The sequence below is a fragment of the Saccopteryx bilineata genome, chromosome 9 (genome assembly GCF_036850765.1).
Source record: "Saccopteryx bilineata isolate mSacBil1 chromosome 9, mSacBil1_pri_phased_curated, whole genome shotgun sequence".
Classification (NCBI taxonomy): domain Eukaryota; kingdom Metazoa; phylum Chordata; class Mammalia; order Chiroptera; family Emballonuridae; genus Saccopteryx; species Saccopteryx bilineata.
Window position 1 is genome coordinate 79750950 of NC_089498.1, and position 26001 is coordinate 79776950.

The following is a 26001-nucleotide window of genomic DNA, read 5'->3' on the forward strand; positions in this document are numbered from 1 at the left end:
TGAAAACACCATAAATAACCATTTATTAAACAAACAGTATGGACTAAAGGAAGAGAAACCACCACAATTAGGCCCCTGAGGCCTGCAGGCATGTACAGAACAGTGGGACTCCCTCATAATCTGGGCAATGCGTTACCAGTCATTCCATTTTCTTGAAGTTATCTTCATAATCAAGATGCTACCCCAGCCACTGTGGGCTATAGAACTATTTTTAATTTTAATTTAAGGAGCAATTAAAGAAAGACAATGGATACGCAGGATAATAAAGTAAGTGATTAGCAGCATGCAAATGACAAAGGCTTAATGATAATATGGTTCTAGTCTCCAAAGGGCGTGGGGAGAGAGCCCTTTCTATATGTGGTTGTTCAGCTAATGTGTCTCAACCCACAATTACAACAGTGCTGACACCATTAACCAGTGAAACAACATCACTTCATGAAATCTGTGTTGCCTCATTAAAATGGAAAGGGTCAGGTAATTTACCAGCATTGTATGTCTAGTTTTGTTGTTGGTAATTAGCAAACATTACCTAGCATGGACTCCCTCTGGGAGCTGGAGAAACTTTGTAAAATATTCAAGAGGGAACTCTCTATATTTCACTGGAAAATTGAAAAGAGGTGAACTAACATTCTCCCTGTCACTCCCTTGCATTTAGAAAAATATTAGGAGAAGTTGGAGCTCTTTGTCTTAAGGAGAAATGTACAGAAGGCAGTGGGAAGTCACTGTCCAAATCCATACCCCAATTCAGGCTATAAAAACAGCGTCTGTGTCCCTGTTTACAGAAAGGGGGTGAGGTGGGGAGGACAGGAAAATTACAAACCATATCTTTATTGTTTTTGCTTAGGTTTTTTTTTTTTTTTTTTGAATTAATCTCCTTGAAGTAGAGGAAAGGAGCTACAAAAAGTTTTCTCTTTGGAATGCTTTATGATTTAAATAAGCACCAGAATTGTTTATTCAAAAAGTTATTTATATATATTTTTTTAAATGTGGAGATTGAGGAAATCCATCTCAGGGCCTGACTTCCTGCCTCCCTGCCTCCTAATGAAAGCCTCCACAGATGCTGGGACCGAGACCCCGCCTGAAATGCCAGCCAGAGCTGGGTGTGTTGTCAGAAAGCAGAATGGTATCTATTCTTTAAATGGAACTTTTGGAACATAAAACACATTCCAATAAATGTGAACAGAAAATTATGAATTCATTAAACTACTTTGGTATCTTGCGCTATATATAATATTTATATTCCGACTACTGTAAAAAATGCTTTAATATCTTTAGGCAACTATAAGGACTTAAATATTTATAAAATGGCTAAAGATAAAGTATGACCCTCTTATTCCTACATACAGATGATGTAAGGTGTGCAATCAAAGACAATAACACTCTCCAACGATTTGTCATCTTAAAGGAGCCGATCAACGCGCCATCCCCCGTGTACCATCACATAAGAGTTGTTGCCGACGCTGGCAACTCCGGAGGACTCCACGCCTTAAAACCTACCCAGAGTGCCATACTTCATGGAAAAACAGGGCTTTCTGAAAATGGAGACAAAACAATAAATTTTCAGGCAAAACAGCTCCAAGAGGGGCTTCAAAATACTGCTGTATTTATGTCTCTGGGTCATCTGGGAGTAGGAAGCATTTTGATTTAATATTTCATAACATCGAGGTCATTGCTTCCTTGCATGGTGTATAATTAATGCTCATAAGAAAGAGGGTTTCCTTTAAAAATCCTCAGTATCCTTAATGCAAATAAATAAATAAGGAAGAGACACACCTGGACTTCCTACAGAAATATGGAACAGCCTTGTATAATCCCAATAAATAGAAAGCCACTGTGAATTTATAATCACTTGGGGTCTATTAAAAGTAGGTTTATAGATTAAGTGTGAAACTTCAACGCTGACATGCTCATTATTTACTATCTTTGCTTGTCCTTAGATCCAGGGTCTGATTGATTTAAAAAATTTTTCCATTTCCTGCACTCGTTAGGAATTCAGAGAACTTCCTGCATCCACCTGCCTCTTCCCTCCCATGCACACATCCCTGCTTTATTTTCCCTGCTCCTTCTGAACCAAGATGCTATAAAACAGGGAACCACCTGGAAGTTCCTGAGTCAGAGTTCATTTCTCAGATACCCCGCATTTTCATAATGCCCATTCTATGCCTTCCTTCCGATCTTCCCAGCAACCCCCCTTAGGAGGCTGCCCGTTCTGTGGAGACTCAGGCTTAGTGAACCAGCCGCTGTGCTGTAAGGATCACCGATGGTTACCTTGGGTTAAGATTAAGCTGGGCCTGTGTTTCTCACTCTGGGCTGCAGGCTGGAATCTCTGAGGGCTGCATCCTGTCCCCAGAGTCTGATTTCACTGCCTGGTAGGGATTAAGGCAGGTGGGTGGCAGGTAGGTCTCCTGGCTGAGGACCAAAGTACTTTGAGGAAAAAAGAGGCAAAAGAGGGAAGCCAGGTGCCACCTGCCATGTAGTGGGACCAGCATGAGCCCTACTCTGCTGTAGCAGACTGACCACTCTGGATTGGTGTCGCTTCTCCAAAGAGTCAGGGTTCCTGCTACAAGCAGTTGTCACAGAGTCGATGTGAATGAGGTCTTCTGTCCAGGAGTTGTCTGTGGCCTAACTTCTCTGCTCCATAGAGAAGCGCCATTGTGCGATGCCACACCAACCTGTCCACGGAGGAAAAACCCCTGTGGTCACTGTCACTCTGCCCCAGCTCTTCCACAACGCCTCTGTAGGCTTCTGTAAGTGTAGCTGACCTGGATGGTTCCCCTCCTGAGGGTGTCCTGGTTTCCACTGTTATCTATATTCTATGCGTATCTACTGACAAGTGGAATCAGCCGAAATTCTGGTTGCTAGGTACAAATGGATAACCCTTGCTTGCTATGTGTTCCTCTGGGGAGAACAAATAAAAGATAATGGTGTAACTGTACAATAATAAAAATAACAGAAAGAGTTAACATTGCTTGATCTCTAGCACACCCTAGGTACTAACTGCTTCACCTCCATTCATTCAGGAATGCCATGTGCAGTTATGAAAATTGGGCAGTTTACGATAATCTCATCAAAGTGGGCCTATCCATATCATGGACATAACAATATATTTGGATATTTAGTATAATATTATTTCCTAGAGGATGGCAGAAAAGTGTGTTGCTCAAACATGATCGATGTATTATAAAAATTTATCAACAGATGGAAGAAACGTGTCATGAGAAAGGAACGACTTTTTCTGACTCATGTGAAGATACAGTATGGATTACAGGAAGCCCTATATCGCATGTGTTTCCACAGCAGTTTGATTAGCCAGGTGCAGTTAGTATTCTCAGTGAGAAAATAGAGGGACAAAGAAGTTCAGTAGTTGTCCCATGTCTAGCAGGTGGCAGCATCAGTGCCATTCAAAGCCAGGCTGTCGGTTTCAAAGCCCACATGTGCCTGATTAAACTTGACTGGAAAGTGCTAATTCTACAGCTCTTGATGTTTTATCAACCCATTTGTGGCCATGGTCTCTGGATTCACACACAACCCATCACAGCATGTAGGAGGGGGCACTATAACAAGCCCCACTTTAAGAGACAAAGAAATAAAATCATAGAGTGTTTATAGTTTATACAAAGTCAAGTAACATGACTTGACAAAAGTAGGATTTAAAACCTGAGTCCTTGACCCTGCACACCTGTGGTGCCACTCTGACAGTCCTGTTGTGATTCACTATATTCACTATAGTAAGCAGAGTGACACAAGCCATCCATGGAATTCCTCCTGCCCAGCTGTGAGACCACTATTGGCCAGTCTGCTTCTGAGAAGAGTGTCCCTCTCTACATGGTCAGAAATGCTCTTAGGAACCATTCAAAGCCCCCTGGAGCAGGAAGTAGAGACGTTTTCTGCCCTTTCTTCACTATTGTAGGTCTCATTCCTGCAGCATCCTCAGATCCCTGGGCTGGTACTATGCAATAGGAGCTGCAGTAAGCCAGTACAGGGCTGAGGATCAGGAGCTATCAGCAGAGGCTAAAGAAGTGAGATGAGTTTACTAGAGAATGCTTGGGTATATCTGACCACAGCTCTTACTGACAAGCTCAATATCTTTGATCTTTGTAACACTTGCCCAATGTCCAGCTGTCAAATGATTGGAGAGTGAATGAAGCCTAGAAGGAAACAATGTGGTGTTTAATAAAGATATCAAGCTGCTTTGTCTCATTTGAAGGCAAAGTAAGACAGAGCAGGCTGTAAACCATAGATATCAGGTTTAAATCATTTATTTTGCTCACCCCACAAACCTCTACTAGGCATCCACTAGGTGTGAGGTGCTGTGTTAAGTACTAAATATATTTCTGGCTGTTGCTGAAAGGGAGAGGTCAGTAAGATATAGAACAGGCCATTGTTTCGAGGGTCTATCCAAGTTAACAGTGACTTTACCTGTAATCATTTCCTTTGATACCCTGAGAGTCTTAAGTCCCCTCAGTGATATCATTAGTAGATGCATAGCCAAGGGCTCCTCCCTGAATACACTTGTCCTTTTCTGGTCTCACTCAGCCTGGGCCCCTTTCAGCTGCCCCTTTTCTTAGGATAATCATCATTGTTTTCAAATTCAGCTCCCCTTACTCTGGAGCTCCCCCACAAACCATCCCCAGCCCAAAGCCACCTCTGCCTTCTCACAAAGCCTGTGCAGTAAATCATGTGACATGAGAGCTAGTAAAAAATCTTTACTAGAGATATGTGACAAGATGCTCAATAACTACTATACTGATCTGCTAGAATTTAGAGAATAACTTCTTCCAGAACATTTCAATGAAGTATGTAGGATCATGCATATCCTCAATATTCTATAAATCCAGAACTAAAGTAATTTATAAATCAGTTGGCTTATTTGAAGGGCCACTTTTTTTTTTTTTCTGAAGCTGGAAACGGAGAGGCAGTCAGACAGACTCCCGCATGCGCCCGACCAGGATCCACCCGGCACGCCCACCAGGGGGCGATGCTCTGCCCATCTGGGGTGTCGCTCTGTTGCAACCAGAGCCACTCTAGCACCTGGGGCAGAGGCCAAGGAGCCATCCCCAGTGCCTGGGCCATCTTTTGCTCCAATGGAGCCTCGGCTGCGGGAGGGGAAGAGAGAGACAGAGAGGAAGGAGAGGGGGGGGTGGAGAAGCAGATGGGCGCCTCTCCTGTGTGCCCTGGCCAGGAATCGAACCCGGGACTTCTGCACACCAGGCCGACGTTCTACGACTGAGCCAACCGGCCAGGGCCTGAAGGGCCATTTTTAAGAAAAGAAATAAGGGTTTTAGGAATTCACCTTAGTTTCTGTTTATATAAAAATGGGTAAAGAGAAAAAGATATTGGATAGTTGGCTAGGTTCATTTGCTAGCTTGAGGCATGCATGTTATCTTCACAGCATATGAATTAAAATTCATACCTCAAAAATTATATTCTCTGGCCAGGTTGCTCAGTGGATAAAGTGTCTACTCAGTTGATAAAGCATCTACCCAGTGCACCAAAGGTCATGGGATCAACCCCTGGGCAGGGCACACAAGAGAAGCAAGCAATGAGTACACAACTAATTGGAACAACTAAGTGAAAGATTGAGTTGATGCTTCTCTCTCCTCTTCCTCTCTCTTCCATCCTCCATCAAATCAATGGAAAAAAAATGACTCACATTATGTATTTTACATGGTACTCTGGACTGTTCCAGAACCCATATTGTTAAACATATGCATTCAAGTTGTACCATACTACTTATTTTTTATTTATTTATTCATTTTAGAAAGGAGAGAGAGAAAGAAGAGAGAGAGAGAGAGAAGGGGGGGAGGAGCAGGAAGCATCAACTCCCATATGTGCCTTGACCAGGCAAGCCCAGGGTTTTGAACTGGCGACCTCAGCATTTCCAGGTCGACGCTTTATCCACTGCGCCACCACAGGTCAGGCCATACTACTTATTTTAAATGTCCGTGTTACTCTGCCTATAGATCCCATTAGCATAACAATGGCATGTCTTGCTAAGGTGGGTGCTACATAGTCATTATACATATACATATAATAATTCATCAGATTATAAACCAAGAGTTTTCTCTTTTTTGTTTTAGTGTGTGTTATATCTCAGTTCAAAAATATTACTCCTCACACACAAAAAACCAGGGCTATCTAACCAAAAACTAAGAGAATAATAATATAGAAAATAGAGACAGACCTACTGTACTTGGAAAGACCAGGGACACTAATCAAGGGCATAATGTATGACCCAAACTGAAGCTCCGGAAAGGAGCTGTTGACCAATCTGTCCTTATCTGGAATCTCATCAGGAATTACAAGACTTCTTTTACAACCATATATTCTTCTCACAGGACAACTTTTCTGGACAATTTTCTGAATGTAACACACGCCTGCAATTGTAAGCTTGGGGGCCAGATTGGTCTGTTCATTCTTATTGACTGCCTTCCAGGGAAATGAGTGGAATAAGTAAATAATACTTGAAATTATTTTGTAAGTTTCTAGCCAAAAAGGCAATATCTGAGCTTCAAACTTCTCACTGTCTTTGAGACGGCTCCAGAGTGAAACCTGTATTAACGGGGAGGACAAGCTCTAACAACCACACCATGAGCAGAGCATAGGGGCGGGCTAAGCAGAGCTCTTCCTGCCGCTCCCAGCTCTGCTCTTGCCCATCCAGGTGCTGTGGCAAGGAAGACCAGGGTCAAGATGACCTAGAGTTTCTGATTATTGGAACAGGGAGGGCAGGAACCCACAAACTGGGGGGTGCACAAACAAGAACATTCAAAACTAACTTCAGCCTTTGGGTGCAAGGAGCAGTTTAGGAGTTGAAATGGCATGACCTGAGTGATTTTGTGTCTCTGGTTGTTAGTCCCCAGTCGTCCTCCCAGGACCTTTAAAAGCATAGATAGGTTCAAACCTGTTCTCATCACAATAACACCTGTCTTCTTTTATGAGGCAGATGGATGTGGTAAGAAAAACACAGGCTTTGGAACCAGATGGGGGATCAACTTCATGTCCTCTTTTTTTTTTTTTTTAATCCTCCAAGTAAGAGGAGAGGAGATAGAAAGACAGATTCTCACATGCACCGTGACCAGGATCCACCTGGCAACCTCCATCTGGGGCCCATGCTCTGCTCATCTGGGGCCATGCTCACAACCAAGCTATTTTTAGCACCTGAGGGAGAGGCTCCACAGAGCCATTCTGAGCACCTGAGGCTGATGTACTCGAATCAATCAAGCCGTGGCTGCGGGAAGGGAAGAAAGAGAGATGGAGAGAGAGGAAAGGAAAGGGGAAGGGGTGGAGAAGCAGTTGGTCAATTCTCCTGTGTGCCCTGACTGGGAATTGAATCCAGGACATCCACACGCTAGGCCAATACTCTACCACTGAGCTAACAGGCCAGGGTCTCTATATCCTCTTGACTAGCTATGAGACTTTGGGCAAGTTGCTGAATGTTTCTGTGCCTCAGTTTTCTTATCTGTAAAATGGAGATAAATAACCTCTGTCCCAGAAAGTTATCAGGAAGATTAAATAAGACATTGTATATGAATGTGCCCTGTGCAGGGATCACCTGAAAAGCAAAAGGAATTATAATTTTTAAAAGGAGCATTAACTAGCCCTGGCCAGGTAGGTCAATTGGTTGGAGTATAGTGCTAATATGCCAGAGTTGTGAGTTCAACCCCCAGTTGGGGCACATATAGGGGTCAACCAGTGACTGCATAAATAAGTGGAACAACAAATTGATGTTTCTCTCTCTCTCCTTCCCTTCCTCTCTCTCTAAACTCTAAAATCAATCAATTAATCAATCATTCAAAGGAGCATTTACTAGGCACACAAGTTTTAAAGAATAAAGCAGCTGTGAAAGCCTGATGTTAGTAATTCAACCCAATCTCAACACCATACCACATCTGTTTTCTGTCTCTGAAGCTGAGGTCTCCTTTCACTGAAGTTGTCCCAAGCTGGGCACAGCCCGAGTGGGGAAGTGACTTTTCTTGCATGCAGTTGTAAAGAAAAGGTTATTTTGTCCGTTTTTATGTTTGTCTTCCACACATCCACTCCCTCCGGAAGACCTTCATGCATGGAGGGCTTCAGAACTTCCACAGGCTCAGAAAGTGGTCTGTATTTCTCAACCTTCTGTTACATTGTTGTTACTGTTGTGTGTGTGTGTGTGTGTGTTGTTTCCTTAGCTGAGAATCTATTAGCAGCATAGTAAATGGCTGTCTTAAGATGCTGTCTCATGTGGTGAGATATGCTGTGTAGGAAAAACTTGAAGTCATTTAGAAAACAGCTGCAACTGCTGCTTTGTAGAACTACATCTTCACCACTGCACAGAGATTCATCTTGTGATGTCCACAGAAGAAATGGAACAGGGCAGGCCCCTTTTGGTACTTGAGACCTGCTCAGAGCCCTAAGTCAGATTTTCTTTATTGTTTAGTAAGCTCGTTTAATGAAATGTACTACTCTTATTATGGAGGACTCAAAATAAGATCTAAATCACAAACCAATAAAAGAAAATTATTGGGCTGGGTATCTAAAGTTACTACCTAGAGGCTACTCCAGTGTGGTATTTATAAATCTCTAAACAGTTAAGTATAATTGTCTTTCTGGTTTTTGGGACTGAAGCCAACAGCAGTTTCAGTTACAAGTGAAGAAAAATATTTTAGCACTGTGCTTTGTTCATTCGGTGGATATAAAGAGAAATGGCTTCTCCCCCACCACCATTTCAGAATTGAGAGAGAATATTGTGGTAATGAAATGTTTCATGGGAGTAGCTGAAAAAAGGCTTCTCTGGTTTCAGGGAGGGAGAATGTGTGTGAGGATATGTGTATAGGTATGCTGGCAAGAGGCTGGGTGTGTAGGAAGCGAGGCTTAGTGGGTGGGAGAAGGGAGAAAACTGGGAAGGGCAGGTGTTGAAGGGTGACATGGGAGTTGAGGATGGGGGTGGTCTGTCAAATTAATGGCAAAGCCAGATGTGCAGCTGCTCACTCCAAAGCAGGCCACTCCCCACCTCAGACACAAAAACAGCACCATTCAAGAAAGATGTGAAAGCTTCCACTAGAAAGACTCATTATGACCCCAATCCCAGCAAACACCATAGCTCTCCCAGTGGAGTAAGAATATAGATCATTGAAAACACAGATCCTGATGTCATAAAAGTAAAGAAAATAGCAGAGACCTTCAATAAGAAAGGACCACAAAACTCATCTCATCCAATTTCCCTCCCATCACAAAGATTGTGTTAGTAACTTTCCTTTGGCAAATGGCCATGTGGTGATAGGACCCTCACCACATTTGTAGGCAGCCTGCCCTATTCTAGAAATGTCTTCCTTGTGTAGTACTATAATCTGTTTCTCCAGCATTAGCCATTGGTCCTGGTTTTGTCCAGTGGAGATGAAATGGCCCTTTCAGCCCGCTAGCCTCCCTCTCTTAACTGCTTGGCAGTGACATGTTGTCCAAACCCTCCCCCATTTGGGTCATCCCCTTGGTAACATTCTCGTGTTTGTCAATTTCTCCCTTCAGATTTTCATAGCTATTGTCACACGTCCTGTCAGACCTACCAGGATGAAATAATCACTGCTCAGGATAACCGATCTGTTCATCAGTGATGTTTATGCAGCCTGTCTTTAGTGATTATTTGAAACTAAAGCTCAGTGGTCTCCATTACAGTCTATCCAGTGGTTTTGCCCCAAAGCTCCAGTTTAGAAAGGGCCCATTCAATCCTGATTCCTCTCATCCAATAATTCAGAGATTCTAAACCACATATTCTTCCCCAAAGATAACATCAAAGTTGTACTTCTCCTCTGGAACAGTAAAAGTGACTTCAGACTTGAGGGTGCTCCCAATTAGTGTCATCTCTCTAAGTACTATAGCCACACTTCCAAGGAAAATGCCATTCCTTACTGGAGGCTCTGAACCTTTGCTGAAATTCAGACAAAGAAAAGCATCCACTTACGTGTGGACATCACGCATGCCTGTGTGCCTGTTGCTGTGTGTATGTAAGCACCTATAACTATTTTTAACTTGGTGGCTATAACGAGGCAGAGAATATAGAAAAATAAAATTAGGGGAAGCAAGGAAAACCATATAGTGATCATATATCCTGGCTCAGCTTGTGGGTCCAGCTTCTACCAATGGTTCCCTCTTCCCCTTTCCAAGATGCCCCTCAAACGTCTGTCCTTCCACTCTCTTTTCTCTTTCATTCCCCTGAGGCTCTCCTCTGCTCCTGACCCTGTCCTGGAATCCAAGTTTCATTTCCATCATGCCCACCTATAATTTCCATCAAGTCCATGTGGAAATGAACCATGGCTAAAGCCCAACACTGCTTTACCCCACCACCAGTCCCTCTACTCCACAGGCCTCTTCCTGGGATTGATGTCACTGTCCCACATCACTGAGAGGGAAGCTCACTTCATAGTCTCATTTCACGTCTCACAGTGGAACCACCTGTTCTCCCTCCAGTTCAAGGTTCCTGCCCTCCTCCTGAATCGTGACAGTCCTTACCTGGTGTCCCTGCCTCCTCTTCTTCCCCACTCCAAACCATGCTTCACAGGGCTGCCAGATCAATCTCCCTAAAGCTTGAGTCCAATCCCATCACTCTCTTGCTTTGAAACCTTCCATACTTCCCCAGTGCCTACTGAATTATTTACAGCTTCCTAACTCAGAAATTCATAAAAAAATTATTTACAGCTTCCTAACTCAAAAAGAAAGAAAGAAAAAAACCCCCAACACCCGACCCACATTTCAGCCTCATGTGTCCCTGCTGTCTTATACACACACTGTACTCCAGCCATACCATATGCATTGCTGTCCTTCAGACTGTCTCCATGTAGCCCTGCCCCTGACTTCCATTCTTCTCTTTGGCTGCAGCAGATTTATTTGTTTCCACCTGCTGAAATCCTATGCATTTGTTCAGTGTCTTTCAAACCCAAACCCACTCTCTTTCTCTCCCTATCCCCAGTGTTAGCCTCCATAGATTGCAATTCTCTCACAGTAATAAACCAGCACTCTGAAGCAGAGTTACACACTTGCATAGGAGATTGCAAGGACCAGGAATGTCCTTCATGGCCCCTCTCTCCCCAGTAATGCCTGCCATGCACAGTCTGGTCACACAACAGGTGCTCAATAAGTGTTTGTGGAATAGGATTGACACCTGCAGGATAGGCAGCATGAATCAGATGAATGCAGAGAATATATCAGGAGAGGGAACAACAGAGGAACCTGACATGCAAATTCAGTGTAGACGCTAAAATGCATACGCTCTACCTTCTCACAGAAACCTGGGCTCAGAGGGGAGCATCAGTGGCTCGGGGTGAGCAATGCTGCTGCTTACCAGCAGCACAGTGTTGGGCCTCACTCCATCACCTTTCAAAAGCTGTGGTCAGGAAGAAGGCCACATACTGGGCAACTAGTATCTTTCACTATCATCTCGAGACATGGCGAAGGCAAGATAGACAAATGCAGATAGGAAGAAAACACTAGTTAGAGCCTAGTGTTTCCACCATGTTCCCCCACCTCTTTTTCTTCACTTAAGGCTTGTCAGTCTTGGGAAAGCTCAAGGCTATCCAAAAATAGTAAAGGAAGAAGGCTAACCAATAGGTGAGCCAAAGAATTGTCCTAAGAAGCAGACTGGTTTAATGGTTAGGACTGCCAGGAGACCAGGTAAAAATCACTACTTAACCTAAGTCTCAGTTTCCTCTCTAAACTCAAACTGGTCACTTCCTTACCTAGTATACTTCCTCGGGGAGCCCCTGGGCAGTGCTTCTCAGCCCCGCTGCACAGGGGACTCACGTAGGAGCTTGTGAGACTCCCAATGCCCAGGTTGTACCCAGACCAGTTACATGACAATTGAGAGCTACAACGCAGATATCAATATTTTTTAAAGTTTCTCAGGTGATTACAATGTTCAGCCAAGTGTGAAAATTAACGATCTAAGAAATGCATGTTGTCTTGGTTGCCAAAATGTCTACCACAACATAGCAGCAGATGTCCATGAAGCCTTAGCATTGTTATTCTGGTTGGTGTTGGCGGTGGCAGTGATGGTGGTGGCGGCGCCTGGCATGTTTAGATGGGCTCTGCTTTAAGCTGAGTTCTCATGGAGAGGAACTGTTCCCAGTGTAGCATCGCCAAGCTCTGGCCTGCTCTGCATGAGAACTTTATTCTCTGAGGCCATCGTGCACTTCTCTCTCTGATCAAACCTCCCACCCTTTACTCCACACCCGTTCTCTGACCTCGCAGGGTGTATTTCTTGCTCCATCTTTGGCCTCATAAGCCCCAACTTGGTTTGACTCATACCTCTACCCTCTTGAGCTAGGTGGCCACTAATTTTAATAATCCTTCAACAGCACCATGAAGTCCGTTGCCTCCACCGACTTTCCATTCCAAGCTGAAGCCAATGGCTCCTTCCTCTGCTCCTCCTGCCAAGCACTGCACAGGAAAGCACCCGTCCCTGGCTCCCACCTCAGCGGTCCACACTGGGGCTCCCTGTGCTCTCACCTCCCTCCTATTTCCATGACGTCTGCTCTCAACCTGTCTCACCATAAATCCCCTGCCTCAACCGTCCCACTCTCTTTAACTCCTCAAGGAAACCATACTGGTTGCTTCATGAAGAAAGCAGAAGCCATCAGATGAGCTCCCTCCAGTTTCATCTTTCCCATCCAGCCTTCTCCTTAAAGGCCACGTCACCTCCTGCTCTGCTCGGTCCCTCTCACTGTCAACTAATAACTCTCTCCTACCCCTTCAAACCTTCCCTCTGAGATTTACCATTCTCACCTCAGGCTACTGCAGCCTACAAATATACTCTAGATCTCTTCATTCCAAAAACAAAAAAGAAATGTCTTTTTTGAAAAAATTTCTAAAATATTCTATTTATCTTCCTATGAACACTTAAAATACAATATATAGTCTCCGATTCTCATCTTATCTGAACTAATGCTTCAGACCCCAAGTGTCAGTTTCTGCTGGCAGCAGGCTACTCAGCTGTTCTTGCCAAGGTCATCAATAACTTCCTGAGGGTCAAATCCACCGTTGCCTCTTTTAGACTGGCCCTCATCTACTTGACTTTCCTGCAGTATCTGACAGTGTTAAAAACCATTCTCTTTCAAATCAGTTCAGCCCAACTAATTCTTATTGCACGCCAACTGTCAGCCGTGACACCTAGTGGCGTGAGGGACATGACGGCAAGCAAGATGCGGAGGAGGCCTTGCCGCTCAAGAAAACACACACACTAAGAAATAATTAGGATGTATCCTAGATTGCTCATCTGGAATTTATTCCACTCTCCTCTCCTTTACATTTCATATCATGCACTTATCCTCCTATCAACCTTTATCCTCAGCCCCTTTCGCCGGGTTCTACCCTTGTGTGTCCCTTCAATGTTGATGGTTCCCACGGTTCCATGTGTAGCCCTTTTTAGTTAGTTGGTCTACTTTATCTCCCTGGGAAATATCCACTCTCAAGGCCTCTCCACTGTCCATCACCAATGACTTCCAAGTCTATAGCTTTAAATTTAACTTTATCCCGATAGCTTCATGTTCTCATTTCTTGCTGGATAGTCTTTAGATACTTCCAACTCAAGTGCATTAGAACCAAATTCTTTGCCTTCTGCCCAATCCTGTTTCTCCTTCTGATTTCTCTGCTTAATTAGTCACTTTTACATCCACCTTGTTGCCAACCTTGAGGCAAATTTATTCCCAATATCACATCCTTGCTCATCCCTTTCTGCTTCCATCTGACTGGTCTAGGATGGCTATCTTTTCCGCCTCAGTTTCATCTCAATTGCTGTCTTGCCCTAGCCCCTGACATCAGTGAAGCTGTACTGTCAGCCCTCATCCTATCCCTGTAGTCCTAGTAGTACTCTTCTTATATAGCTCGTGTCACCATCTCTTTCCCCCTCTAAACCACTGTCATAATTTTACCTGTTATCTTCTGTAAAGATGGATTTAATCACCATCTCCCTACAAATCCAGGTCCTTAACAAAGCAACAAACCTGCAATATTCAATATGGTAGCCACCAAGCCTCGTGCCACCATTTAAATTTAAATTTACTGAAATAAAATAAAAGGAAAGGTTTAGTTCCTCAGTCACACTAGCCACATTTCAAGTGCTCAATAGCCACATGTATTCAACTCATTCAAAAATGTCAGTTCCTCTTGGAAGCCTTCTCAACTCCTTGAAACATATAAAATGAGCAGTCCTCAGTGCTCCTCGATTTCTAGCCTGGTCCTTGTCTCGTTTCACTGTCCCTGTTTCTGGGCATGCCTTCCCCACTCACCTGAGCTACTCAAGGATGGTGAGTGGCTGAGCCTTTATAGAGCCTGACACATAGTGGATACTCATTTATTCCTTTCTATTTCACTGAAGAGATAAGGGTGAGCAGGAAGAAACGGTAAGATGATTCTTCCATAATGGTGTAAAAGATAATGGGAAACTCAATCACGTGCTTTGTCTTTTCAGATATTGACTAGAGCAGCTCTCTGAGAATGGACACTTCCTCCTCTGCTCACCCTCCCTTCCAAGATCAGGCTCAGGTCTTGTCTTTTAGAACTACAGGGGAACAGTCTGGTAAGGGCCACTGTTGTACTAGCTGATTTAAATTGAAATGTGTTCCCCACATAAATGTGTGCTAAATAATACACCAGCTCTTCAGCCAATGGGAATTGACAGGCACTCTGTAAATAAAGGCACTTAGTTGCTGGTAAAGAGCTGTAAAGTGGTTCCGAGCTGATGTTTGCTGACCAGCAAGAAGCGGCTCCCCCTGCTTTATATAATTGTTGCTGCCGTCTTACCCACTGTATATTAAAACTGCATCTCATAGACTCAACTGTCACATCGGATAGAGCATCAGCATGGGGTATGCCACCTCTCTCTGTAATTGTTTTTGACAACTAGCCATCACATCTGAGATCATTTTAGAAAGTGTCTGGTCCAGAATTCCTCAGCTGGGTCAATTCTGACACCATGTGGGCTGGAATCATGACATCGAAAGGCAATGTAAGAAAAGGAGAGGGAAAATAAATTTTACTAGTCTAGGAGACCAGGTACCATGCAGTGTAAGTGTCTGAACACAAATCCCAATGGAGACCTCACTTTAGCAGTGTTAAGATACATTTTCCATGTTCCATTGTATCATGATAAAAAACTTTCTATAAAGATGCGGGAATAAGCTAGTCCAATAGCACACGCATCTGTCCCGAGTCCACGTTTCTGTCCTGCTGCCCCTGGGGAGGTACTGATGCAGCATTTGAGACAAAGCAAATTATAGGGTTTCACAAAGGCTACAGAACAGTGAGGAAAACTGAGTGACAGTGGCCAGAATCTATGTAGTTACCATTTGGGGGAAGTTTCCCAAAATGAAAAGGAAAACATGAAATCCATTTTGCACTCTAGTTAAATGCACTTGGAGCTTGCCAAATGGCCAGGTGAATGGTAATGGAAGCATCTGAGTCCAAAGAGCTCTCCTGTTGGTCAAAAGGGTCTCCAGGAGGAACAGTGTCAGGGAAACAGCTCACCCTCTGCCCACAGGCTGGGATGAAACTGAGGAGTGGGCTGCACAGTGAGCAGCTTGTCCCTGGGGAGGAAGCAAGTTCCTACGCTGATGGCCACTGCCAAACCACTGCCTGCTAGCAGGTCAGAGTGTCACCAAAGAAGAGTGTTAGAAATCAAGGATGAGAGAAGATCCGATACAGCAGGGAAAGAAGGAAATTAAGGGTTTGGTGGACCTACAGCTCCCACGGTCTCTCACTGAAAGTAGAACAGACGGCTTGCTGGTTACTGGGCACACATGCCCCATTCTATTGCTGACCAGAAGCCTATTAACATAACCACAGGGCACATCCTCTGCCTTCTTTTCATGTGTGTGTGCACATATGTGTGTATGGGCATGTACACATGTGTGTGCATGTATGTGTGTGTGCATACTTGTACAGAACGAGTTCCCTTCTCTTTTTTTTTGTAGGAAAAATGAACACTCTTCCCCTTCCTTCCTTATTTCCCACTAAAACCTATTTTTCTTACTTATTTTTATGCTAAAAACAGTGAAGAAAGCTTTTGAGCTTTGAGTGGATACCTGAGAAAGGGAGGAGAAGCATTTTTACCAGTTTGGCCACTAGAGAATCTAAGAGGCTAAAGTAAGGTTTACAAAAGCTGGAAGGAATACCCATGGCAGGTGCATATACTGATGACCCTTGAACAACACAGGGTTAGGAATGCTGACCTCCCATGCACCTGAAAATCCACATATAATTTTTGATTCTCTCAAAACTTAACTACTAATAGCCTACCATTGACCAGAGCATTACCAGTAACATAAAGAGTCAATTAAAACATATTATGCATGTTATATATATTATATAGTGTATTCTTACAATAAAGTAAGCTAGAGAAAAGAAAATGTTATTAAGAAAATCATAAGGAGGCCTTTGCCAGTTGGCTCAGTGGATAGAGTGTCAGCCTGGCATGCAGACATTTTGGGTTCCATCCCCAATCATGGCACACAAGAGAAACAACTATATGCTTTTCTCCCCTTCCCTCTTCCCCTTCTCTGTCTCTTCTCTTCTCACAGCCACTGGCTCAATTGGTTTGAGCATGGCCCTGGGCACTAAGGATAGCTTGGTTGGTCCAAGCATCGGCCCCAGATGGGGGGTGCTGGATGGATCCTGGTCGGTGCACATGTAGAAGTCTGTCCCATTTTCTCCCCTCCTTTCATATAAAAGAAAAAGAAAGAAAGAAAAAGAAAATCATAAGGAAGAGGAAAGACATTTAAAGGCTATAGGTATTCATTTTTTATTTTATTTATTTTATTTTTATTTATTTATTTATTTATTTTGTATTTTTCTGAAGCTGAAAATGGGGAGAGACAGTCAGACAGACTCCCGCATGCGCCCGACCAGGATCCACCCGGCACGCCCACCAGGGGCGATGCTCTGCCCACCAGGGGGCGATGCTCTGCCCCTCTGGGGCGTCGCTCTGCCGCGACCAGAGCCACTCTAGCACCTGGGGCAGAGGCCAAGGAGCCATCCCCAGAGCCCGGGCCATCTTTGCTCCAATGGAGCCTTGGCTGCGGGAGGGGAAGAGAGAGACAGAGAGGAAGGAAGGGGTGGGGGTGGAGAAGCAAATAGGCGCTTCTCCTATGTGCCCTGGCCGGGAATCGAACCTGGGTCCCCCACACTCCAGGCCGACGCTCTACCGCTGAGCCAACCGGCCAGGGCCTCATTTTTAAAAAAAATACTTCATGCATAAGTGGACCTGTGCAGTACAATTCTTTACTGTTCAAAGGTCAACCGTATAACTCAATTATACATTAAGATTGTGATTCTTGGACCTTGAAAATCACAATTATTGAATTGGGAAGAAATAGGCATGCTGCGGAAAGGGGTGCTTCTTTGCCCCTCTTGCTCAATCCCACCTCCTCCCTTCCCCCTGCTGGTCCCTTCCAGGGGAAAGGGAAAATCTGGTTGAGTTGGCCAGCATGTTCACTAGACCTGGTTTTGTCAGCTGAAGACTTATTGTGCTTGAGGGATTTATTCTGGGGAGGCAAGGCTGGTACAATATTTGCAAATCAATCAATGTGATTCATCACATAAACAAAAGAGGATAAAAACCACATGATAATATCAATAGATGCAGAAAAAGCATTTTATAAAATCCAGTACCCATTTATGATCAAAACTCTTAGCAAAGTGGGAATACAGGGAACATACCTCAACATGATAAAGGCCATCTATGACAAACCCACAGCCAACATCATAATCAATGGGCAAAAATTAAAAGCAATTCCTTTAAGAACAGGAATAAGACAGGGGTGCCCCCTTTTACAACTCTTATTCAACATAGTCCTGGAAGTCCTAGCCACAGCAATCAGACAAGAAGAAGAAATACAAGGCATTCAAGTTGGAAAAGAAGAAGTAAAACTTTCATTATTTGCTGATGATATGATATTGTACATAGAAAACCCTAAAGTCTCAGTCAAAAAACTACTGGAACTAATAAATGAATTCAGCAAGGTGGCAGGATATAAAATCAATATTCAGAAATAAGTGGCATTTATATACAACAACAATGAACTGTCTGAAAGAGAAATTAAGAAAAAAAATCCCATTCACTGTTGAAAAAAATAAAAATAAAATAAAGTACATAGGAGTAAATTTAACCAAGGAAGTTAAAAACCTGTACTTGGAAAATTATAAAACACTGATAAAAGAAATCGAGGGAGATACAAAAAAGTATTTGTGAAGCATATACTGTGTTCATGAATAGGAAGAATAAACATCATTAAAATGTCTATAATACCCAAAGCAATCTATAAATTCAATGCAATTCCTATTAAAATACCAATGTCATACTTCCAAGGTATAGAACAAATATTCCAAAAATTTATATGGAACCAAGAAAGAACATGAATAGCCTCAGCAATCTTGAAAAATAAAAATAAAGCAGGGGGTATCACACTTTCTGATATCAAGTTATACTACTAGGCCATTGTACTCAAAACAGCTTGGTACTGGCATAAGAACAGGCATACAGATCAATGGAACAGAACAGAGAACCCAGAAATAAACCAACACCTCTATGGCCAATTGATATTTGACAAAGGAGGTAAGAGCATACAATGGAGTAAAGAGAGTCTCTTTAACAAATAGTGCTGGGAAAATTGGACAAATACATGCAAAAAAAAAACTAGATCACCAACTTACACCATTCACAAAAATAAACTCAAAATGGATAAAAGATTTAAATGTAAGTCGTGAAACTGATCATCTTGGAAGAAAACATAGGCAGTAAGCTCTCCGACAATATATTTGCTGATTTACTCCGTGGGCAAGTGAATAAAGGACAGGACAACATTAACAAAATAAAAAGACAACCCACACAATGGGAGAACTTATTTGCCAACACATCTGATAAGGGGTTAATACTCAAAGTCTATAAAGAACTTGTAAAACTCAACTCCAGGAATGTAAACAATCCAATAAAAATTGGGCAAAAGAACTGAATAGACACTTCTCCAAAGAGGACATACAGATGGCCAATGAGCATATGAAAAAAAATGTTCAACATCACTAATCATTAGAGAAATGTAAATTAAAACCACAAAGAGATACCACCTCACACCTGTCAGAATAGCGCTCACTAACAAAACAACACATAACAAGTGCTGGAGAGGGTGTGGAGAAAAGGGAACCCTCCTGCACTGCTGGTGGGAATGCAGACTGGTGAAACCACTGTGGAAAACAGTATGGAAATTCTTCAAAAAATTAAAAATCAAACTGCCTTTTGACCCAGCTATCTCACTTCTAGAAATATATCCTAAGAATAACAAATCTCTGGTTCAAAAGAAAAAATGCACCGCCATGTTTATTGCAGCATTGTTTACAATAGCTAAGATCTGGAAACAGCCCAAGTGTCCGTCAGTAGATGAGTGGATTAAAAAGAAGTGGTACATACACACAATGGAATACTATGCGGCCATGAGAAAGAAGGAAATCTTACCCTTTGTGACAACATGGATGGACCTGATGTCTATTATGCTAAGTGAAATAAGCCAAGCAGAGAAAGGAAAATATCATATGACCTCACTCATATGAGGAATCCTATGAACAATGTGAACTGAGGAACGGAAGAGAAGTAGAGAAGGGGTCAGAGTCCAGAGGGAAAGCGGATGAGAGGAGGGGATCAAAGAAAGGAAAGACATTAGTGAAAGTATAAACACAAAACACAGATAGAGGGCAGGATAGTAAATCATGGAGGGCAGGGAAGAAGGCAGTGGGGGGAGGGGCAAAGGGGGTATCAAGGAGAACACTGAGGGGGAGGGAGGGAGTTATATTTGGGGGAACAGTTGTAACTATGTAAACACAACAAATTAAAATCAATAAAAATAAAAAAAAGACTTATTGTGCTTGAAAACAGTGCATATGAGTCACCCGGGGACCCTGTTAAGTCTGACCCAACAGGACTGGGGTAGGCATGAGACCCTGCATTTCTAACAAGGTCCCTGGTGCTGCCCATGCTGGGGCGGGAGGCTCACATTGGAGAACCAGTGCTTAAAGGCAGGAGCTAAATTTTAGCTTGCCTCTTCCACCTTCTAGGGGGACATATACTGTCTTCTTACATCCTTTGTCACCTTCGCTCCCTGCCTCCCCGGTAAGCAGCTGGGCGACAAAGAGCTGTCCCTTAGGGCCTTTACACATTGCTCTGCTGAGACTCAGCTGAGTAAGTGGGTCCCAAGATGTAGATTTGCAAGAGAAGAACAGGATGATGGAGTGTAGGCATAAAAACAGGGCTTCAGGCTGGATCCATCCAGGGTTATGCTTAGAATAGAAGCCACTCTATTCCAAGGTCTAAGAGGTTGACACACCCATTGGAAAGGCTCCGGGAGCAAGTCAAATAGGCCACTGTGTCACTTGCAACGCCAAGTGGAAGGTTCTCCTGAGCTTGAAAATGCCATGAATCTCAGACCCCCAGAGAAGCCTGCATCCTTTTCTCAGTCCTTTGCAACAAAACTGGGGTTCTTAGAAGGTTCCCCCAGAGCTGCTCTGGGTCTGACTGCAGCTGCCTCCTTTCTTCTTCCAGTTCTCAGATGTCTCCCCAAGCCCCTCTCGCATTGCAGACTCCAGGAAGAGGAAGAGGATTCTAGGAACTATTGCTCCTGGCTTGGCAGCAATGTTAGCAGATGTTAGAAGGAGGTGCTAGTGAGGTTGAGTTGACTAAAGATAATGCAAAACAAAGGCCTAGGCTACACAGAGCCAAACTTTGTCATATCAGTAACATGGTGTTTATGTCCCAGCAGCTACAGTTCTCATGGGCTGTGTTCCCTCTACCTTTGTTCTCAGAGTAACGGGATTCGGGTCCCCATCAAGCACCCAATCCAGTAGAACACATATGACAATAACCCTGCAGTTCAGGGCAACCCTACACAGAGGTGTTTTCTGCGGTAACATGCTTCACCTCCTATCCTGCTACAGCCCTGCTTAGTGAGGTGGTTTGTTATAAGGTGTTTGTGGTCTTGCCTCTCTGAGAATCCTAGATGACATAATTACTTGTGCTATCTGCCCAGGATCCCAGAGAAAATGACAGGGGAGGCTAGGGCAGAGCAGAAACGGCAGATGCGCGCCATTTAGTGTTACTGTCTTCTATAGAGGACAAGTGGGCTGACTAGCACCACCTCTTGTTAAATGACTTTTAGTCCCCCCCCCAACCAGGGTCACCATCCCTTGGCCAGCGCATAATAATGGAAAGCAGCTATAACATCCATGCAGCTATAACAATAGCAAAGTTTAGACAGTTCAAGGTCAAGAATATATTCTGGGGAGAAATGCTGGGGATTGTTCAGCCAGTATCTTTTCAGTGCTCTGACATTTAGTTGAAGACCCTGATTAGAAAGCCACAGCTTGGAAAGGTGGAGCGGGTGGCAATGGGCAGGCTGGTTTATTCTCTGGGAAGGCAGCCTATTTTGGGTGTGGGCCTTCAAGCAGGCATCCCGGGATGCAAGAAGAGGCAGCAGATGCCCCTCTGAAAGCTATTGCAGTGACCGCAGGTCCCACTGCCAGGCAGGCTGCTGCGAGCCTCTTTGAATTACTGAGTGAAGGATATCCCTCTTGCCAGCCCCTGTCCCCTGTAGGCACAGGAGAGGGGTATTACAGGCTGTCCTTACCTTGGGAATTAGCCTGCAAGACCCCGATGCTGTCATCAAACTGCATAGATTTGATGTTGAGTGACGCCAAGATGCATTCCTTGTCCTGCAGCGAAGTATCATCAATATTATTCTGATTGGCTGACAGGATAACGCACATGTCACAGAGGTTGATGTTGACGGCCCTTAAATCAGCCCGACTTAATGGTGTACCCTTTGGCATAGAGGAAAGAAAATAAAAAATAAAAAAAGAGAAGCAAAAGTGAGACTGAGGGATGAGAGGGAAAGAGGAAAAAATAAAAACAAATTAAAGATTGCTCTGGAGCTCTGGGAAATTATTTAACAAGTATCTTTTTTATGCCTTGACATTAAGCTGGCCTAACTACATTCAAGGGAATAGGAGCTGTGTGCTAATCTAAAGGGTAGTCAGTGCTGATGGCAGCATTTTAGGCTTGCTCTCAATACTCAATCAAGCTATTACTAACAAACGAGGGAGAGGAATAACGCCAGGCATCTACATCTTCTTCCTGCCTGGAAATTGTCATGATTTAAGTAACTATCCTGTGGCAACCTCTGGCTTTCAGAATGTAATGAGGGGGTGGGTTTCAAATGCCTGTTTATTTAACAGCAGAACACTTCTGTCTCAAGCAAAAGATGGTAGCTCCAAGTAGAACTGCCAACACAGCTAAGGGGACACCCCCAGCAAGCACGGGATGCTGAGATGGGGCTGAAACGCGGGCCCACTTGGAGGACGTGGGAGGGAGTGGAATTAATGTGCATCTTGCAAAGGGGAGATGGAAAGGAGTTAAGCTTCAGGTCATATAATTTTATTGTGTATATAAGCAAGGAAAAAAATAAGGGAATCGCCTAATTGTCCAACAACTTAGGATTGCTTAAACACACCATGGGACATGTATACAACGGGAGTCCACGCAGCTGGTGGAGGGATGGAAACAGCTCTCCACGCAGGCGTCGCTGTGGAAGAATCTCAAATAGAGGGTATATGAAAAAAGAAAAAAAAACAAGTTCTACACAATATGAAAAGTATGATTTCGTTTATGTAAAAAGAAACTCACACAACGAAACTATATATTTATGAATGTGTTTATAAATGCATGTATGCTCAGAGAGAAATTCACACTCAACTAATAACAGTAATTACCCCTGGGGAGGAGAGTAAGATTGGGGGTGAAGAGGAAAGTTTGTTTTTGACTTCACATACTTCTGCATTATTTGAATATTTCATAACAAGAATGTGTTTTCAAATTACTATATAATTAAAACTAAATAAGCCAGTAAACAGATACTTAAAAAATCTTAAAACAACAAAATAGTGGGGAGGGGGGAGAACAGATTAAGGAGGTAATGACAGGCCAGAAGGCTACCACAGGTGAAACAGAAGGGCTAGTGTTGGGGCTGAGGGGCCTGGACTCCACAGGCTCTGTGTCATCAGGAGTCACAGCAGGACTCATCAGCCTGGCCCATGGCTGAGCTCCCCAGGGATGTCCCTTGGAGCTCACCTCCAGCCCAGCCTCCTGGGCCTCCCACCTGAATCCAGCTCTGCCTTGCCTGCATGGAGACTCGAGTGGCCCTCACCTCACTAACTGCTCAGGGACAGGGTCTGCCAACTGCCTTATACTTTTCTCTGTTACTCCCTCCTGGAAAAGGGGCTTACGGAAGGTTGAACTTGTCTGTGGAGGTCAAGGCCATTCACCATCTTTCTTGACTCAATGGTAGTCATGATTCTACTCTCTACCCCAAGAATAATGCCAGAGTAGAATGAAGGAGGAAGAGGCATTTAGTATCGTGAGCTGAGAAGCTACTCCATTTTGTATTATCTTTTGAGAGAAAGAGAAGAACAATGCCCCCTTCCGGGATCTCTGGTACAAAATAAGTTTGACCAGCTTTCTGAATCATTGCACTAGTGCAGAAGCCTCAGCTGCCTACATCTGTATTCTTTCAATTTTCACCTTGTAGGGAATCCAGTAGTAATTGTGATATAAGACAATTCCCATGCAGTCGTATACACATGATTTCAAAACTCAAGAAATAGAAATGACATCCATAGAAACACCTTGTGTTCCTCGGGGCTGGCCATATCTGTGAGGCACTGTTTAAACAATGAAATATGTGAAGACAGAGAAGGCCCCTTCTGTACAAATATGTTGTGTTTGAGTATGCTAAATTAGTGTTTGAAAAGGACCTGCAAATATAAAAGTTCATTCATATACATACAGACAGGTGAGAGGACGTGTACAAGGGCACACAGAAACACACACACCCCACACATCAAAAAAGCACACAGACTTATGTAACCCAGCAAAATAGTAAGCTCCTTACAAATGCTTTTAGATCCCAGTCCACGTACTACTCCCAGGGGACTATGTGTAAGATCACATGTAGGAAGATAATCATGGAAAAATAGGATCAAAGCAATGTCTGAAATGAACAAGATGTATATCCGTTTGCTCTCTTCAGTGTGTATGACCGTTCCCTGCAAGTGCCCATTTCTCATTACATGTGTTTATCAACTCAGTGTCTTTTTGGCCTAGCATCCAAAAGATACCCGTCTCTATTTTTCTTACGTCTTTAAATATTTATTGAGCACCTATTGTGCCAGGAATATGGGAGGGTAAATGGTGGCTACTAATTCATATTTCTTGTAGGTAGATTCATATGTGTTGTTTTTTTAATTATATTACTTAACTATTTTTTTTCCACTTTTGAGGTTCTAGAAGCTGAGAATAGAAATAATAAATTTCAGGTTCATAAATGGAAAAAACCAACCCCCTAGCATTATAGCATCAAATTCATGCTACTCAATTTTAAAGATGTGAACTCCAGGAAAAATATGTGAAGAATAAGTGATATTGGCATGGATGTGTGACACTGAGAACTATATCAAATGTTGAAATGTACAATATCATTGTTGAACATTTCTGGCAAATATATTCATTCATAATTAGAAAGTAGCCTGTGTCCTCACACTAAATTGTAGAGTGCAAACTCTTCTTTTAGATTTGGGTAGCAGTGTTTTGTAACCAAGACTATCACAGGCACACATGGGCAGACACATACACAAACCCAGGAAATCACTGCCAGGCTTTTAAATGAAGGAGAGGTAGAGGTTGAACAGCAAAAGAGGTTAGCTTTCTGTACAGCAAAAATAAATAAAGAGTTCTGTTAAATACTTTTAGTTAAAAACAAAATGTGGTACAATCAAGATTTCCCCAAGCATTAATAATATTGTAAATAAAATGATAGGAATAGTTCCATAAGTAAATTCTGCTCTAAGCATCACAATATCACACAGCACTGAGCCTGGGTTAACAAGAGAGAGTGTTTAGACACTGATATGGTTAATGCATTTGGTACCAGCTAAACTTCATATCTGATGAGCAACTGAACTGGGCTGCAAATTCCTCTTAATAAGGTCCCCAGGGTTTGACTATTGCTAGACAGAGCACAGAGGAAGGGCTGAGTCCTCAGGCCCATAGCCAGATAAAGAAGCATAGGCATGATCAAAGCTACAACTATTATATCCATCTGGGATTTTCTTTTGTGAATAAAAAAAAAGAAAACTCATCAATAACATGACCTTGCACTTACAGGCAATATGGACACTTTGGGGAAGTTGTGAAGCGTCTCCCATTCCCGTTTGAGGTACTCAATGGAGCCCACAAACACGATGTGCTTGAGCTCGTGGTAATGAAAGTTGCTGGCACGGAGTGGCATCACCAGGTTCCGGAGGCCAATCAGGGCTGAGCTGACATCGCCAAAGATGCAAACCACAACGTGGCCACTAAGGACGGTCATGGCGGCTTCACTGCGAGTCTACAATAGGAGGAGCACATGAACACTGGACAGAAGACCTCCAAGGGTTATAAGAACTAAAGAAATCATGAGTGTAAAGAATTCAGTGAACATCTGTAGAGTGCTTACTATGAGCTATTAGATGCCATTTTTTAAATTTCCATAATGTTATACATATGCCATATACATTTATAATTTGAGTATGTGTGTATATATTATACTGGTGTAATAAATATATTGAAACATATCCACACATATCATTACTGTTGATAGAAAAAAAATTAAAGATATCCCATACATGCACATGAGCAGGATCTTTCATAATGATTTCCAGGGGGGAAACGAGAGGGGACAGCAATACTTATGGTATTTGAAAAGGGAAGGCTTAGTTTCCATTAAGTTATTGATAAAACAGGCTGCATTTTCTGCTTCTCGTGCTGAAATGAGGATAAAATGATCAGATTCTATATCGATCTCAGCTCAATTACATTGAGTTTTGAGTTCTAGACTGATCATGAGATGGTAAGTACATCCCTGCACCAGTAGGTAGAACATGATATCCTAAGCCTGAAATTGGCAA

General features: G+C 43.1%; 1 protein-coding gene across 14 annotated transcripts in view; it reads right to left on the reverse strand.

Annotated features, from left to right (window-relative positions):
• Positions 1 to 26001, reverse strand: part of KCNMA1 (potassium calcium-activated channel subfamily M alpha 1) — an 815298-nt gene that overhangs the window by 52618 nt on the left and 736679 nt on the right. For all 14 annotated transcript variants that reach the window (XM_066244078.1, XM_066244079.1, XM_066244080.1 and 11 more), the window contains 2 exons: positions 25218 to 25442; positions 21630 to 21822 (listed from right to left, as the gene is read on the reverse strand). In XM_066244078.1, coding sequence (XP_066100175.1) covers positions 21630 to 21822; positions 25218 to 25442 — 418 coding nt within the window. The remainder of the gene's footprint in view (positions 1 to 21629; positions 21823 to 25217; positions 25443 to 26001) is intronic.